The sequence below is a fragment of the Gobius niger genome (genome assembly GCF_951799975.1).
Source record: "Gobius niger genome assembly, chromosome: 16".
NCBI classification, from domain to species: Eukaryota; Metazoa; Chordata; class Actinopteri; order Gobiiformes; family Gobiidae; genus Gobius; species Gobius niger.
Window position 1 is genome coordinate 27,127,913 of NC_136867.1, and position 12,038 is coordinate 27,139,950.

The window sequence follows — 12,038 nt, forward strand, 5'->3', positions numbered from 1 at the left end:
TTTCTTGTAAACACAGTCAACACTCAAATAGACCAAAAATAAGATGAAAATAGTGTATTTTTTTTAAATGAAAACCTCCTTTGTTTTTAAAGTTAGGGTTTGTAGTGTTTTGTACATTGTAAATTTCATAAATATCCGTCTGTGTCTCGTCCAATCAGAAGCAGATTTAGCGCCAAGAGCCTCCAACAAACGTTCACTTTAAGTTTACTCCATCAGCCTGACCTTAAAGGGACTATACAGAGTTTTAAAAATGTTAAAACTACGTATTTTCCTCCCCCTACATGTTCCAACAATGTCCTAATGTGTAGAATGAGCTCAGACTTGTTTGGGTACGAAGTGCTGTCATGCACGAGCTTAATATAGAAGCTCCAGTTACACGTATGACCTGAGGGGGCAGTAGTGAGTATAGAATGGCTAACTTGCATCTAGTCCCTTTAAACGATAACACTTTTGTGTTTTGTGATAAAAAATTCATTCACCATTCACATTCAATCGATTTAATTGTGAAAATAATCGGTAGATTAATCGATCCTGTGCGTTTGAGCATCTGCCGATATCCGATATCAACCGATACCAAGAGACTTTCTTAAAAGTGTTCTGTTGTCTGAGTGGAAAAGTGAAAGGTACTTTTCCCCAGTGTGAGCTCATGATAGCACAGCAGTTAGCGCTCGTGCTTCACAGCTAGAAGGTCCCAGGTTCGATTCCCACCTGACTGGCGATGCTCACTGCTCCATACGGGTCGTCCAATGGCGTCGATGGATGTGGAAATAAAGCAACAAATAAAGTGTTACATTTTCTTGCAAACGAGATGTTACAGATCATTTATATCTATTAATACACTGGGAAAACATCAAGCACTCACTGGAGTTTTCTAAACTAAATTTCCTTGGGTAAATGACAGGCTTTACGTTACACTAATATAAACAAAACTCACATGAAATTATCTGATTAGTATAACTGATCTTCTGTTCCTGTTTGGTATACTGTAACTCAAATCTAAAAACGTCAAAATAGCAACAAAAATGAGACAAAGAAGTGGCAAAAATTTGATGAAAAAGTGCCGAGAAATAGGCAACAACGCAAGGAAAAATATCAGTTTTGAGCCGTTCGGTAGGTCTTAGCTTTCAAATGAGGAGTTTCACTGGCCTGTAGGCTGTAAACACCAGTCCAGAAGCTTTTAGATTTGGGTAATGCAAATGAATGAATGAAAGCCTCATATGGAGAAAGGAAATGGTCATATTTGGTTTACAGAGTGAAATATCAAGCCACATTAAAAGCGTTGCAATATGACACTTCCCCCCCAAGTCGCCCCGCCCTGTGACCCCCCAGGGCGCTTGTACACGGTGCTTTCTGCCTGGTGGAGCTCGTGTACAGAGAGTGAGCAGTGTTGTTGTGAAGAGGAAGCCCTTAAGAAGACACCTCCTGAACACAGAGCACACACTCACACACACTCGGAGCGAGAGGGGAACAGCAGCCGCCTTTGTCGGGCTCAGACAGCGGATGTGCTCATTGTTTAAGCCACAATCCGAAGCCACAATTATATCACATCTGAAAACGCCATTTTAATGTGCTGTTTGTGGCTTGGATTTAGTGACATACTGTCGAGTATCTTGTAGCTGAATTTTATGGTATCAACATTTATATGGGCAGAAAATTCCATTTAGTCAATCAAAAAAGTCAATGAAACCCTTGTCATGTGTTTCTCACTCTGTTTTTCTCATTGCTACCATATGGTTTCCAAAAATATATAGTTTTCAACTTTTCATACACAACAGTGGAAATCTAGACATAGTGAACAGGACTAGTTCTGTAGGTCAGGGGTTCCCAAACTTTTTTGGCTGGGACCCCAAAAATTGACATGTAAACAACCCCATTGTATAAAGTTATTGCCTCTCATGCTACTTTAGGCCAGAAATACATTTTAACATCCAGTTAATATGTATTTAAACTGTTTATTTTGAATATTTGAATGGATTACACAAATGATATGCTGTTTTACACTCGAATGTATACCAAAAACAGTAGTATTTTTCTTTTTAGATTATCTTGAAATCATCTGGGGACCCCCACCCAAGGCTTCGTAACCCCCCTAGGGGTCCCGACACTTTGGGAGCCACTGCTGTAGATTGTAAATGGCGTGCTGGAGCGCCTTGGGTAGACGAGCGAAGAAAGCAGAATGAGCTCCACTTTGTTGCCAAAACCTAGAGTTTAAAGTGTCAGTGTCAGCGCAGCCTCAGGTGGCTCAAATGTTCACAGAAACTTGTTGAGCTGGGACAGAATATTGTATCGGATCGCAGTACTTTATGCCGCCATCCCGAGTATCACAATATTTTCAGTACTCGTGTTTGGAGCATTTTTATCCTGCACTGCTTTGTTTTCTGCTACACAGCCTTTTGTTACAGTTTGTGTTGATGCACTTCTCAATTAGTACCAGGTGCTCTTTGGATGGTTGGATGGAAGTATGGTTTTCAGTTTGTCATGTGACACACATCACCTGTCCTGAACTATTTAAACCCTCATCAGGTACAGCTGTGATACACTGCCTTGACAAAGACCCGAAGGTCGAAACGCGTCGGCGTCCGCAATAAAAGCATGCTTTACCTCATCCAGTTGTGCCTCGGATTCTTCATTCTCCTCAAATGTCAAATGGCATTTGGTTTATAAACTTTGGACACATGACTTGTTACACGTGTTACTTACCATAATTACTTACTGTATCGCATTATGTCGGCCCCCGAGTATCATGATGTGTATCGGATTGTGACAAAAGTGTATCGTCCCAGCCCTAGAAACTCGTGCCTGTGTTCATGTACAGTGGCGCAGATGGTAGAGCAGAAGGTCGGGGGTGCGAATCCCACCTCCTGGAAGTGCACACTGTCATCGTGTCCTTGGGCAAGACACTTCACCCACATTGCCCCCAGTGTCTGCGTACACTGGTGTATTATAGAGAGTGAATGGGTGAGTGGATCTTTGCTGTGAAGCGCTTTGAGTGTCTAATGTAGGTGGAAAAGCGCTATATAAGTTGAGACCATTTACCATTTCATGTGCAGCTTTGAAAATGTTCACTTTAAGTTTACTCCATCAAACACATGGTCAAGAGGCACTACTATAGCCTTACTTTTTTTCTTTTTTTTTTTACAACAGAAAGTTATCAAAAATACAAAGACACATTCATTTTCTGTACATTTCTTGTCAGTTTTGCACAAATATCTGCTCAAAAGTCCACTTAGCTTCTTCCATCATCCCTCTGTTTATTGGAATGGATGCAGAAGTGTAGATCTGGTAAATGCATAGATATTTCTAAACGTTCCCCTCCTGGTCTCTCCTCCAGGCACCGGCAGCGGCTCCCTGTCCCACGCCATCATCCGGACCATCGCGCCGTCGGGACACCTCCACACGGTGGAGTTCCACGCTCAGAGGGCGGAGAAGGCGGAGGAGGAGTTCGCGGAGCACCGTGTGGGTCACCTGGTCACCATGAGGAACCAGGACGTGTGCAAGGAGGGCTTCGGGGTGAGCGGGGTCGCCGACGCCGTGTTCCTCGACATCCCCTCGCCCTGGGACGCCGTGGGGCACGCCAAGACGGCCCTCAAGAGGCAAGGTGAGGTCAAGGGCAGGTGGTGTTTAGAAAATGTCTATGCATAGAGCAGGGGTGGCCAACCAGTCAGAGACCAAGAGCCGAAATTTTCAACCTTGATCCTGTGAAGAGCCACAAAGGCACCGACCATTAGCGAGATTCCGGGGCGGTCGTTTATTGTGATTAAATAGAATGTGACCGTTTTATTTAATCACAATAAACTATAACTTTATGCCTTTTTCTTTCTTTTTTTTAATAATTGTGTTAGATTGAATGGTTTTACTCCTCAACAAGATTGAAATACATGTATATTAAATGACATTTTGTGCTTTCAGCTCTGACTGAGACAGAATTAGATTATTATTATTTTTTATTTTTTTTTAATGCTGGGGTGTGTTTGTATGTGGGGCCTTGCCCACTGAGCCCCCTTTTCTGATTCGCCCCTGGCCTGTGCGCTCAGTGCCTGCAGCTTTGTCCTGACTGGACTGTGCAGAGAACGCACTCTAGGCTGCATAAAGTTCATGAACTTTAACCAGGAGCCTCTGGACGTCTGAGAGTCTGTTTTCAGTTGCATCTGCTACAGTTATAGCACGTGTGAAAGAAAAGTCATGACTTTGCGTATTTCCGCGTTACGATGTCGAGCTTCGCATCATACGCTTCAAAAGAGCTCCGCTTTTTTCCATTTCCTAATTTTAATCTTTTTCTGTGAATATGTGGCCAAATTACATCAAATAAAGAGTAGCTGATCAGAAATCTGAAAAGCACAGAAGCTAATCCTAGTGCCACGATCTGCCTGTCTGTTGTTTAACCTACATCCCGCTTTGACTGAGGCTGCCGCACGGGCTCCTTTTACACACCGCCTCGAAAAGGAGAGAGATACGGACTCTCATTCATGTAGAGATGGAAACAGGGTCTGTAGGACGATGGTTGGATTTTTGGTCAAAGACTTACAGTTTATGGGAAATATTTACCAATTATTTTGCAAAGAGCCGCATTGTATTAAACATCTCCAATCATGCAAAGAGCCGCACTCTGATTGGCCAAGAGCCGCATGCGGCTCGAGAGCCGCGGGTTGGCCACCCCTGGCATAGAGCTTTTTACCCCGTCACAATGTTGTTCTCTCATCAAAAACAGACCTGGAGCTTTGGTTTTGAGCCACTAGCACATCTTTGAGTAATTGTTTGATCTCCTACTGAAATGCTTTCCTCACCTCTCGATCACTGCTAAGCTTAATCCTTTCATCGTGGAGTAAAAAGCACTCGCCCATAGCTTCACAACAGTGATGTGTTTATTGAAACATCTGCACAGCGAAGGGGAGCAAAAGGAAAGGGGTGGAAAATCAGGGAAGTGAAACTACTGGATATTTTGGTTCAGCTGTTTTAGATCAGTATTGTGTATAAGTATAGTATAAGTGCAATGATTAAAAAAAAAAGCAAAAAGCACCCGCTCTTTAAAGGAACAGGCCACCGTTTTTCTATACTGAGATATGTTCTTGCCTGAGCTTAGACGAGTTGATGTGTACCTGTCTGGTCTTTGTGCATGCGCTCAGTCACCATAGATGTTGTTAGCATTTGGCCTCTCCCAGTATATTCCTATAGCTCCAAACGGGGGTGAAGTTAGAAGCGACCAAGCTCTTCCACGGGCACAAAGACCAGACAGGTACACATCAACTCGTCTAAGCTCAGGTAAGAACATATCTCAGTATGGAAAAACGGTGACCTGTTCCTTTAAGATTAGATGACACACGATGGAAAGCTTCTATTCTTCATAGTTGCCAGGTTTGTTGTTCAAAAGTGAGGGGTTTTAATTCTGAAACTAGACACTCTAATACAGCTTATGTGTGATTTTGGGACCTCTGTGATGAACAGAACTGAAATAAATTACAATCAACAACTTGGGAAAAGTCACGATCTGGACATTTCATCTGGGAATTTAATCACAACGTTGGTGCGTTTCCATCAGAGAGAGAGGGGGAGGTGAGAGCAGAGGGGATCTCCGGCACAGAACAATGATCTCCACACCTTGTGCTTCAGATCGCTCTTTATTTTTTATCAGTCGGCCTCGTAATCACGGACAATGAGGTCAAGAAGCCGACAGTTTTGTCTGATCTACCGCGGGTCACCACTGCATCCTCGGCTCGCAATGTATTTTTGTCACAGTATTTCAGCTCTATGTTCTCTTAAAGGAATAGGCCACCGTTTTTCCATACTGAGACATGTTCTTACCTGAGTTTATACGAGTTGATATGTACCTGTCTGGTCTTTGTGCCCGTGGAAGAGCTTGGTAGCTTCCAACTTCACCCTCGTTTGGAGCAATAGGAATACATTGGGAGAGGCCAAAGGCTAACAACATCTTTGGTCGTTTTGCGTGACTGAGCGCACGCACAAAGACCAGACAGTTACACATCAACTCGTCTAAGCTCAGGAAAGAACATATCTTACCTGAGTATATCGTATCACGTCCAGTTTTCAGTCACAGCTCAGTGAAGAGAGTGAAATGAGGGAGACGGTCGTGTTTCATAAAACATGCGATATCTCTGTTTCTAGAAAAAAAGCTGATTTTGATCAAAACTAGCCTCCGTTTAGCTTAGGATCTCTCAGGAACCGAGGCACGTAGAATTAACGTTTTTCACCTACTGAGAGCTTAGATTCTCTTCTTTCAAATGAGCTATAGCGTGTGTCCATAGCTATAACATAGAACAGGGGTTGGCAACATCAGGCCCTCCACCGTAGAGCCTATGGTCCTTCAGATGATTTTGCAAACTGTTATTGTGCAATTCAGAAATCGAGTGCTCTCAAAAGGCAAACAATACAGTAAATCCCTTAACAATCTCTTGACCTAACACCTCATTGGGAATATGATGTACAGCAGCACTGGCATTTGTAATTGGTGCTTGGGCTGCAAATGGGAGGTTTGGCCCTTGGTGTTGTGACGACAATGAAAATTGGCCCTGCGTCAAAGCAAATCTGCCCACCCCTCACATAGAATACACTGTGACGCTACAAATATGACAAATGGTCTGGATTGTTGGCACTCAACAGCTAAATCCCCCAAAACAGAGCGGCACTCAGTGTGTTAATATGGACGATAATGGCAAATATACAAATTCCCCTTCCACTGTGAGCTGCCTGTGTCTCAGATTTTACCTCGATGTTGTTTGTTCTTGAGTTTGAGGATGAACTGAAGGGGATGCCCAGATTTCATCGTGACATTTACGACTTTGAAGGCACGTCAGATTACTTAACCTACCGCTGACTTCTCTGCGGTCTCCAACCTTTCCCTGTATGTGTGCGCTGTTTGAGCACACACAGCCTAAAAGTCTTACTGATTAACTCACTGTGACCTTTTACAACCGCGGTAATCACAAACCAGGCGACATCAAGTGTGCTGAAACCTTCTGATATTTGTGACAATGTGAGGATTGCGTCTCACTGCTCCTCACATGCAGCTTATTCCAAAACTTGACAGAGAAGCGCATCAAGCATTTTTTTCTACTACTCTGCAGTTAACTGAGCTTAGTCCTTCGTCTCGTGTAAACAAACAGCGCTTCCACGTTGACATAATTGGGCCGGCGAAGGGCTCAGAGACAAATCCCCAAAAGACAAGCTTCAGTGCTAACTATTACATTGTTTCTCAGACTTCACTTCGTGATATTGCAGAGTTTATTCAGTTGAGCTAAAATGAAGGCAAATCAACATCACTCCACTTTAAACCCAATCCCTAAGCTGGCACATAACATTACCACACCTGCTGCCTGCCTAAACCCTACCTCATGCTTAAGTATGGGCTCCCCTTTAACTTTTAGACATGTTGCCGCACTATGGACCATAAACATAAATATATTTAGTAGTTTAGTATTTAGTTGAAATTTTATGTGAAAGACACACACTAAGTGACACACAATCGTGAAGTGAAGTGAAATGAAACAGTTCTAGCCACACTGCCATAAAGACCAGATTTGTGCAGTGTACGAAGAAGAAGAAGATCTTTATTTATATAGCGCCTTTCACAGACATAGTCACAAAGCGCTTTACATGAGACAATTGTACATTCACTCCATACTCGGTGGTGGTTAGCTATGGTTGTAGCTTCAGTTTCCCCTGGGAGAGACTGAAGCCCTGTCACGACTGCACATGTCTGCGCCAATGGACTCTCTGACCACCACCGTACGTTCACTCACACACATTCATTCATCCTGGCCTATTGTACATGTTTTTAGTGGTAGGGGAAACCGGATTACCCAGAGGTAACCTACACAGACATGGGGAGAACATGCAAACGAATCGAACCCTGGACCTTCTAGCTGTGAAGCGAGAGCGCTAACCGCTGCGCTACCGTGCCCCCACGACTAATAGTTCTGTGGACAGTTTCCCCCACCTGAGCTGTGTCTCTCTGCAGTTCATCCAGGGTCATCACAGGCTTCTCTGTAACAGCTCTGGTCAGTGCTGTCCTTGTTCGGTCAGTAAGTTTAGGAGGACGGCCGGGTCTTGGTAGGTTTGCAGTGATGTCAGACTCTTTCCATTCCTGGATGGTGGATTTAAATGTACTTTGAGAGATGTTCTATAACCTAACCCAGCTTTATACTTCACAATAACTTGATCCCGGGCCTGTCTGGTGTGTTCTTGGACTTCATGATGCTTCTGCTATACAATAGTCTCTTCACAGACCTCTGAGACCATCACAGAGCAGCTGTATTTGAACTGACATTAGATTACACACAGGTCGACTCTATTTAGTCATTGGGTCAACATGTGATCATTCAGAAATCATCAGGCAACTTCTGAAGGCAAATGGTTGCACTAAAAGGAAAGGGGGCGGGACTTATGCACATCACACTTCAGTTTTTTATGGTCCATAGTGTGGCAAAATGTCCAAAAGTTAAAGGGGGGCCTATACTTATGCGCACCACTGTATACGAGAGTTCATCACATACTTTTTTACGAGCGCCCACCCACGCCTTCGACAATAACGTTGATACTGATTAACTCCCCTGTGTTTGACCCCGGTCTGCAGGTCGACCGAGCGGAAAGCGTCACCGCGGTTTCCTCTGACAACCACAAGTCTCAACAGGTTTCACTTCACGAACTGTTCAAACCCATAGAAACAGCTATATTTGTGTTAGCTTTAGCCTCTTAGCAACTCCCGCAGCCTCCCGTGAATCGTCTTCAAATGCTTTGTCTCGTCAAACTCAAAAGAAAACACCAGTTGTTTGCAAATAGTGCCGCTGTCAGCGACTTGGAGGAGGAAGTGGCTACGGCTCGAAGCAGTGAGGGGGGAAAACCGCTGTGGTTTGCAAGAATCGACGTAGCAATTTGAACAGTTAGTTGCCATTATGTCACACGGGCTGCAATTATTCACGGCCTCTGCAGACGACAGAATACAAAGTCTCCAAAGGGTTTTATTATGTATCAAAGCTGCTAACTCTGTGGTTTAGGCTCCTACAAACCAGAGAACTTGAAACATGATGCAACCTTTAGACCTATGTTTAAAAATGTCTTTTGAGCCTACAAATGCGGACATTTTGTTTAAATTAAAGGGATATTTCAGGGTTTTAGACAAAGGCCTCATTTCCTAGTTATCCAGAGTGTCATCAATTTCTGGAGATATATATTTTTTTAATTCATCCAGTTCTTATATTTGAAGAGTTTAGTGGCGCTAGGCTAGTGCTAGGCTAGTGCATTTCTATGGTATCAGCTAGCCTGCATTAAAAACAGTCTGACCCGCTCCACAGAGCACCTGAGGCAAATCACTTGTAACACCAGACTAACCATATAAATGTCTGTGTTGATAGAGTAATTTACATCACATGAATTACCGCATTTTGAGGAACTATTTTCTAGCAGATCACTCCACCGCTGCTCCATCTCTGCTCTATCTCTGAGTAAATAGTTTCCCTTTGTATTTCACACGGCAACTAAACAGTTCCAACGTGAAGTGTAGGCTCGAAGACATATGTGAAGACCATTTAATGAGCACATACTGAGAGAGGAATTAATGACAGATATAAACAACTCATGACTGATGATTTTACTCGACCATGTCCGTCAAAATGATGGAGAGAACTTTTCCCTCGCGAAACCACTGATCTAAAGTAGACTCTCAAAGGGTCTGTGTATTCATTAATGATTTTTAACGAGGCTTTGACCTAAACAGCTGAAAACATCTGGATTGTTCATAATGCAATGGTTGAGGCTGAATGCTAACAGCTATAGGAAAACGGACTCTGAAATGTCTCTCGGACCAGTCTACTTCCTAATTGTCCGCATACGTTAGGCTCTAACCTACCGATTATCTTGGCTGTGAGTGGTGTATGAACATTTCATTTTTTCATTTTTTTGTATCACATAAAGCTCAATTGACGCCACTTTTGGACATGTTGATGGAGTAAACTGCGGAATATTTATGAAATATTCAATGTACAAAACACTATAGACCCTAACTTGAAAAACATAGTAGGGTTCCATCAAAAATGAAAAATCTTCATGTAATTGCTCTGTTTTAGTCTGTGTTTGCTGGAAAACGATTCATCGATTATTAAAGGGACTATACGGAGTTTAATAATGTTAAAATTTCACCACAACTGCCTCTAAAATCCTGCACTGTCACTCAGAAAGTTGTTAATTTGGGTCTGAAGTGCCGTCATGCACGAGCTTAATATAGAAGCTGCAGTTACACGTTTGACCTGAGGTGGCAGTAGTGGGCATAAAATGGCAAACTCGCATCTAGCCCCTTTAAAATAGTTGACAAAATAGTTGACAGTTTTCAATAATCGTTTAGTTGTTTCTGCCCCCCAAAAAAACCTATTATTAAAAGTTGAGTTGGTGCAGCTAAAAATTATCATTATTATTTTCATCAAAATAACGCAAGAAATGTGTGTTTTCTCATCAAATTGTAACAAAACGAGACTTAGAAAATACAAAACTTGCTCCAACACGAGCGTGAAAGGAACTAAATGAGAAAAATCGTGTCTAAAACTGAACGTTTCCTAATTTCTTTCAGGCTGCGTTTGTAAAAAAGTGTCTTAATCTCCGTCAGATGGAAGAATGCAGTGATTTCGTGTTGTATTGTGGCTTCTTGCGTCGGCTTATGTTGCGATAACGATGAATTAGCCGCTAGATTGTGCTGCCCTAAAAGCTGTAATCGAGTCGCTTTTTGCAGAGTTTGAAGCCCCCGTTACATAACACATTTATAAATAGCTCCCGAAAGCCGGATTCCTTTGTAGTGCAAATGTGTCTTATCAGAAATTAGCCCCTAAAGAATGTTTCTCTCCACGAAGTTAGCGGCTGCTTCCTCGTGCGCTGATGTGAAAGATACCGAACAGAGCGAGCGGGCGACGGTGGCCCATAAAAGGCTCGGGCTGAAAGGAGGTCTGTCTCTTTCATATCCAGCTTTTTATAACGCCGTAAAAAGACTCCAGTGTTTGTGAAGCAGCTGATCCACACCAGGGCGAGATCTGAAGGAATAATGTGGGAATGAGCTTCTGGGGGAAAGCGGGTTTGAGAAGAGATCGAGGAAAAATTACATAAGTCTTGCATCTGATGAGGATTTATATATGTTTGTGGAAATACAGCCTGAAATAAAAACAAGCTTTGACTTTAAAACGTGCAAAAGCTCAGTTTTAGCTTCAATCTGTCCAATTTTGTTCAATTTTAGCCTTGTTTTGAAGCAGATTTAGTATATTTTTAGTCTTGCGTGTTGTTTTTGTTTTAATTATATGGAACATACCGTGCTGAAACCATAGAAATAAAAAGTAGAAGCTGCAGGAAACTTGTCTGGCGTTCGTTAGCCGTTACCATTAGCCTGCTCAATGTATTTTCCCTATATCCATTAGCATTTAGCCTCAAACATAGCAAATTGTGATCAATCCAGATGTTTTCAGCTGTTGTCAACTCGTAGAGCACGTTTAGGTGATGTCAAAGCCTCGTTGGAAATCATTAATGAATGTACAGACCTTTTAGATTTTGCTTTCGATACAGATTACCGTATAAAAGTGTCATCTGTGCTAAATGCTAGCTCAATTTTTGCTAAGTTTCTGCTTCTTATAAGGTGTCATTGATAAACAAACCACAGAAAATATATATATGCCATGAAAAAGACAAAGCATACCTCGCCATACTTTAAGTAAGTGCTTTATTATTTATTATTACTAAAAAAAATCCTTAGTAAATGTAATATTTCTCTGTGGACAGATGTTTAAAAACAGCCAAGGCCCATAGGCATATTATTAATAGACCGTCATTCCTCACTCCCCGTTTTCCACTGTGGCAACGTTCGAGGGGGAAGTCATGGTGGATTTACAGACTCCTCCTCCCCAGCTCTGACGAAGCATGTTCCTAAAAAGGAGGGCGGGATCTTCACTGTAGACTCCGGCCTTGTGTGACGTGTAGTTCAGTCATAGTCGCGCAGCTCCAATGCTAACAGTCCAGCCCTTATTAAATACGAGATTTCCAAAATGTTTCTTTAA

General features: G+C 42.5%; 1 protein-coding gene across 1 annotated transcript in view; it reads left to right on the top strand.

The window, feature by feature from the left end:
• trmt61a (tRNA methyltransferase 61A) overlaps positions 1–12,038 on the top strand; it is a 43,369-nt gene that overhangs the window by 24,423 nt on the left and 6,908 nt on the right. Inside the window, exon 4 of the mRNA XM_079573565.1 lies at positions 3,332–3,598. Coding sequence (XP_079429691.1) covers positions 3,332–3,598 — 267 coding nt within the window. The remainder of the gene's footprint in view (positions 1–3,331; positions 3,599–12,038) is intronic.